This window comes from Phaseolus vulgaris, chromosome 2, assembly GCF_051622355.1.
Source record: "Phaseolus vulgaris cultivar YP4 chromosome 2, ASM5162235v1, whole genome shotgun sequence".
Taxonomy (NCBI): Eukaryota; Viridiplantae; Streptophyta; class Magnoliopsida; order Fabales; family Fabaceae; genus Phaseolus; species Phaseolus vulgaris.
In genome coordinates, this window is record NC_143499.1 from 15,541,026 (window position 1) to 15,547,039 (window position 6,014).

At 42.2% G+C, this 6,014-nt stretch overlaps 1 protein-coding gene across 1 annotated transcript; it reads left to right on the forward strand.

Annotated features, from left to right (window-relative positions):
- The first annotated feature begins 213 nt into the window (after positions 1–213).
- LOC137809078 (uncharacterized) lies at positions 214–4,603 on the forward strand. Its single transcript, XM_068610221.1, has 4 exons — positions 214–323; positions 2,703–3,700; positions 3,925–4,142; positions 4,472–4,603. The coding sequence occupies exons 1-4, from the start codon at positions 214–216 to the stop codon at positions 4,601–4,603; spliced, it is 1,458 nt and encodes a 485-aa protein (XP_068466322.1).
- Positions 4,604–6,014: the final 1,411 nt, after the last annotated feature.

Sequence of the window (6,014 nt, forward strand, 5' to 3'; positions counted from 1 at the left end):
CGATCGCCCGGGTTCTTAGCCTCGAACAGGTAGAGGAACACGTCCGCTGAGGCCGGATGCCCCAAGTGTGCGCATACGATTTGGTAGGCCCGGACGAACGCCCAGCTGTTGGGATGAAGCTGGGCGGGGGCTATATCCAGCTCGGTCAGGAGCTCCCTCTCGAAGCGGGTGAAGGGGAATCGGAGTTTCACTTTCTTGAACATGGTGGCGTAGATGAAGCAGAAGGGGCTGCCGTCGCTTCCCTGGTTATCAGTGCAGATAGGCTCACCAGGAGGACAAGGGTGCACGGATACTTTGTCATCGTGTTCCTTGCTGAAAGAAAGGTGAGTTTTGTCACCTTTCTTGAGACGGAGGATATCGTCTTCAGAGTTGATGGATAAAGTCTCACCCAGCAGGGTTGCGGAGGCCCACGGGTATAATTGCTTGTAGTTGGGAAGGGGCCTCACAGCTGCGCTGGTGTGGGGTGGTTTGGCTGCGCTTGGTTGGGTTGAGAAGGCGCGGGTCTCACGGCCTGGCTCGAAGGGACATTGGGGTCCCTTGGGGGGTCGCGGGAGGAGGAGGGGTTTGCCCTACGGGTGTTCGCCGGAGGGTTTCGAGGAGATGGAGGAGGTTTTGTGTAATTTTTGAGCGAGCCATCGAAGAAGCAGCAAGAAGACGAAAAGGGAAGATATGAGAGTTTGTAAGCGGAGAGACTCAACAGAAGGAAAGGAGATAGAAGAACAAGGGGGGCTCGCAGAGAAAAGGTTCAGAAACCCTAAACGCAGAAAAGAAAAGAAAAACCAGAGAAAACATCCCACAACGTATGCTCCAGACAGTTAATGGATGATGCAAACCGATTGAAATGCAGCAAATATCAGTAGAAGTGATAAAAAAAGTTACCTTTAGATGATCAGAAGAGCGTTCAGAAAGATGGTGATTAAGGGGACGGAGTGTTCGCTGGAGTATTTTCTCTGGAGTATTCAGGGGGTTTGGAGTGAAGAAGAAGATAATGAAACAGTGAAGTGGCGCAGAGGTTTTAAGAATTTCGAACGTTGCGAGAAGCGCAAACGGCAATGAGTAATGGTCGTTGATGCGTCCACGTGTCGCGCGATCGAGGGGGTTGGTGAAATGTCAAATCAGTGAACAGTATGAGCGCCAACGCACGGTGCCACGTAGGTCGCCGAAATTTCGACCCTTTAGTCTTTTCGCTGATCAAATCACAGCTCAAAACTTGTGTACCGACCAGGGCACCGGGTGTGATGACGTATGATGACATGTTCAGCAGGACACGTGGATAGAGAAAGAGGGATGGTTCAGAAGTGTACATGGTCGCCGTTTGGAGGAGTGACATTCTGCAGTGCACATGATCGGTTGTCGCCACAAGAAGCACATCGCCGGTTGTCGCCAGGTTGGTGTCGTCGCCGTGTTAGATAACGGAAGATCAGGTCGTCTGACATCGCCGCCAGAAGCACATCGTCGGATTTCCCAGTAAACTCGGTTGAAGCTGTAGGGGGTTCAGGCGAGGAAGTTCAAGTGTGAGAGTTCAGTCAAGATGATTGTTACGCCAACATGAGGCGTGAAGGTTAAATGAGTTGGAGTAAACAGCTTGCTCCTCGACGACGGGATTCTCAGAGTGGACATTCGTCGATGGCGAGTTCCTCTCAGTTAGAACATGCATGGCGTGGCAAAGAGGAAGGTGGCACCTGCGACAGGCGATATCACAGAGATGGCGTACTTTGTTGCATCCGATACTCGCCTTGTCAGGTGGCGTTCCAGAGCGTGTTACGTGCTAGGTTGCACCTTGAATAGAGGACTTGGTCGCGTAACTGCATGCTACATAGAAATGACGTTCGAGTTATCCTAGCTCAGAAGATGACACGTGTAGGGTTGGGTACTACCTGCTACCCCAGCCCAGATGATGACATGTGCAGGGTTGAATGCGAGCCACGCGTCCAAAGCATAACGGCCTGGAGAGAGAAAAAACCTAGCTATAAGGGTAAACTTAACAGAATTTGCAGAGGTACGTTTTTTCATGACGGCTCATTGCTAGGGTTGTGTGCACTTTCGTACGGTTCTAGAGAGTATATTTTTCTCTGAGTTTTGGGTGTTCGTGTCACTGACTTGAGCGTCGGAGCGCCACCGACCGCAGAGGCGCCACCGTGTGTTTTTCAGGTTCCCAGAAAGTCTATTTGTGGTGTGGACTTGAAGGGCACGTGGCATGAAGCTGGTGAGGAAGATCGTGACGAGACAACGCTCTTGCGCTAGGTCAACCGGCATGAACAGTTTTCTATACACACGTGATAGTTTTCTATACACAAATGTCACAGAGATTGTTGAGGATTTGACTTCTCAATACAAATTTTAATAATTATGTTAAAATTATATTTAATTCAGACACAACATTTGCTATATAATGGAACAACAATGGAGTCTTGTACACAAATGCATTCATCCTTTGTTCTACACTTTTTCTTGTCTTAATTCCTGTATCCAAGTAAAAAAAAAATTAAGGAGAAAGTTTGTGGGACACATTATTTTCTCCTTCTAGTGTAAAGTTCAAACAAAATCGTCAAGGTAATACATTCTTGTTTATCATCTTTTTTCCTCCTATTTAGGCAACACACACATATAATATATATATATATATATATATATATTTGTATAAGGTCATTTTATTTCTTTTAAAATGCACATGGACATGTGGAATGTCGGTGGAATGTCAGTGGAACGTCACTAAGCCAACATGAAGAACCAATAATTAAAGACATCGTGGACGACATAAGTGAAGATGGAGAGAACTACGACTTTGATTTGGATGATGAAGATCAGTTCAACAGATCTTCTTCACAGTATATTCCTTCTAGCAGTCAATCCGAACGTAACATTAACCGCGACCTCAATGAACACATGTCTTTCATGTCAAAGGAGGCGAAATTGAATGCCATAAAACAATACCACATAGACAACGGTTACAAATTTGTTGTCGTGGAATCAAAGCTAGACAAATATGTGGCTCGGTGCATACATCATGATGGAGGGTGCCAATGGAGATTACATGCATCTTTTAGTAAAATCCGAAGTCAATGGGAGATAAAGAAAATTGATGCACAACATAGTTGTTTGTCAACAAATCTTTCGGCAGACCATGTTAATTTGGACTCAACCCATATTGCGTCCATGGTGCTGACTTCAGTAAAAGCAAACCCTTCGGTCCCAATTAAAAGCTTAATTGCAGAAATAAAAAATCTGTATGGTTATACTATCACATATAGAAAAGCTTGGTTGGGAAAACAGAAAGCTCTTGCTTTGGCATTTGGCAATTGGGAACAATCCTACAATGATCTTCCTAGATGGTTGGAAGCAGTTAAAAAGAGCAATACGGGAACAATTGTGCAGTATATTTCTTCTCCTTGTATGATTGATGGTGTTCAAGGCAATTCTTGTTACACGTTGGATCGCGTGTTTTGGTCTTTCAAGCCTTGCATCAATGGTTTCAATTTTTGCAAGCCCATTGTACAAGTTGATGAGACATTTCTAATCGAAAGATACCATGGAACATTGTTGACCGAAATCGCTCAAGATGCGAATCAGAACATATTTCCATTGGCGTTTGCGATTGTTGAAGGCGAGACTCGGGAGGCTTTAATATGGTTCTTCCAATTATTGCGACAATATGTGACACCTCAACCAAATTTGTCCATGATTTCTGATAGAGGAACCGGTATAATTTCAGCATTACAATCCGAAGAAGTTGGATGGGAAGGAGACAACCTCATTTCTATGTATTTCATACGCCATATCGCATCGAATTTCAACAAAAAAAATAAAAAAATGTCGAGCTCAAACGACAGTTGATTAACATGGATAATAACATTGCTTACCATCTCTCATAGATAATTATAACCTTTTACCATTTAACTAATTTCATTTACTTCTTTATGACAGCTTATGATATGAAACGACCCACAGTACAGGCAAAGCTATCAGTTATGCGATATGAGTTCAAGCAAGCATTTTCCTGGATAGATCGCATACCGTTAGAGAAATGGACTCAAGCATACGATGGGGGAAAGAGGTATGGTCATATGACCACAAATCTAGCGAAATGGATTAACTTCATGCTTAAAGGAGCTCGCTCCTTACCGATTTCCGCTTTGGTTAAGGCAATTTTGAAAAAACAAAAACATGGTTTGTTGAGCGAGCCTTCAAAATAGACACCTTGTTACCTGCAAGTCATTATTATCCAAAAGATATCACAACCTTATTTAGAAAAAAAGAACAAGATTCGACTATGTGTTTAGTGGAAAGGTTTAATGTAGAAAATTCTGAATTTGATGTCCAAGAATTAACTACCCCCCAACATGGTCGACAACCTCAGTCATATACAGTTAGATTAAATGATTGGTGGTGTGATTGTGGCCACTTCCAAGCTCTTCGACTTCCCTGTCGTCACGTTATTGCCGTTTGTTTCTCTTGTCATTTGCAAATGAAGACATTTATTGATCTAGTTTACAACCTCCACACGATTAAAAAGGCATTTCCAGTTGAATTTCATCCCGTTCGAAATGAGGATTATTGGTCTACTTATATTGGACCAAATTTCATACCTGACCCCCACATGTGACATAAAAACTTGGGATGATCAATTACAACTCGTTTGCGTAATGAAATGGATCAACCAGTTCAAAACAAGCCAAAAAAATAGTTCTTACTGTCGTAATGAAGGTCATAATAGAGGAAATTGTTCATTTAGACATTAGAATCATCCTTTGCAATGTTGTTCTCATCAAATATTTTCATATCATATTCTTTTAATGACTTCTATTCAATATGTTCATTTATTTTACATAAATACATATATGTTATTACTTTTTACATATTATATAATTTATACTTTCCTATATTATATAATGGTTTAATTACCTTTTTCGTCCCTATATTTATAGTCAATATTCAATTTGGTACAGTGGTTTTTAAAAAATTCAATTTGGTCCCTAAGTTTTTTAAAATGTATTCAAAATGGTCCTTTCTGTTAAATATCACAAAACAACGTTAAGTGGTGCTTATGTGGCAGACACGTGTAAGTTACGTGGATTGTGCTTACATTACTTTGGTGAATACTGAATTATGGTTTAGGTTATTAAAATTGGGGATTTCAAATTTCTGATTTAGGGTTTCTGATACGAGGATTGCTCCCCTGGTTGGATTCTGTGGTGCGCTTCCCTGCTTCGATTCCATTCGGAGGTGTGCTCCCCTCATTCGATTATGTGGTGCGATCGTGAGTTACGATGGTGAGCTGCGTTCCCATGGTCGATTTGGAGGAGCGATTATGTGGTGCGGTCCAGAGGTGGTGAAGGGGCAGCGATTGCAATCCAAACCGTGGTGTCGTTTTGTGGTTGCTCCTTTATAAGGTTAGTAATTTTTGACTTAGTTTCAGAGTGGTTCTGTTTTTTATTACTTTTAGAGAACATATACAGAGTTGTTTATGATGTAGGGTCCACCATGTGCAACATTTTTTATGTGTGGTCCAACATTTGGTCTCTGACATAATTTTGTTATATGTGGTCCAACATTTAAGTGAAGGTTTGGTTTGTAAGTGAAGGGATGATTACAATACTTCTCCACCTCAAGGGACCATCATTCAGCTGCTTACTTAGATTATAGTAGCTGCTAATGTGTGAAACAGAACTTGTTTTATTCCTGCAGCTCTTTATCCATGTGCACATGATTTTGTGATGTTGGGGTTCAAAATTATGCAGATTCGATTTGGAAGGGGGCTTCAGTTACATATGTGGTGTGCAATTTCTGCATTGGCTTAACCTTTAAAGTGATGTAGGCAGTTTTGTGGAGATTATTTAATTTCATTGCAACACAATTCCTGATGGATTTCCTATGAGCTCTTCTTGGATTTTTGTTGATGATGGTGCGGAAGCTTAATGGAGGAGACAGACAAGGTCCTCCTAAGAGGTGTGGTGACCTTGAAGGTGCATGAAGAGTGTGGAAATGGGGAGGTTCGGCCAGCCCCTTTGAAGGTG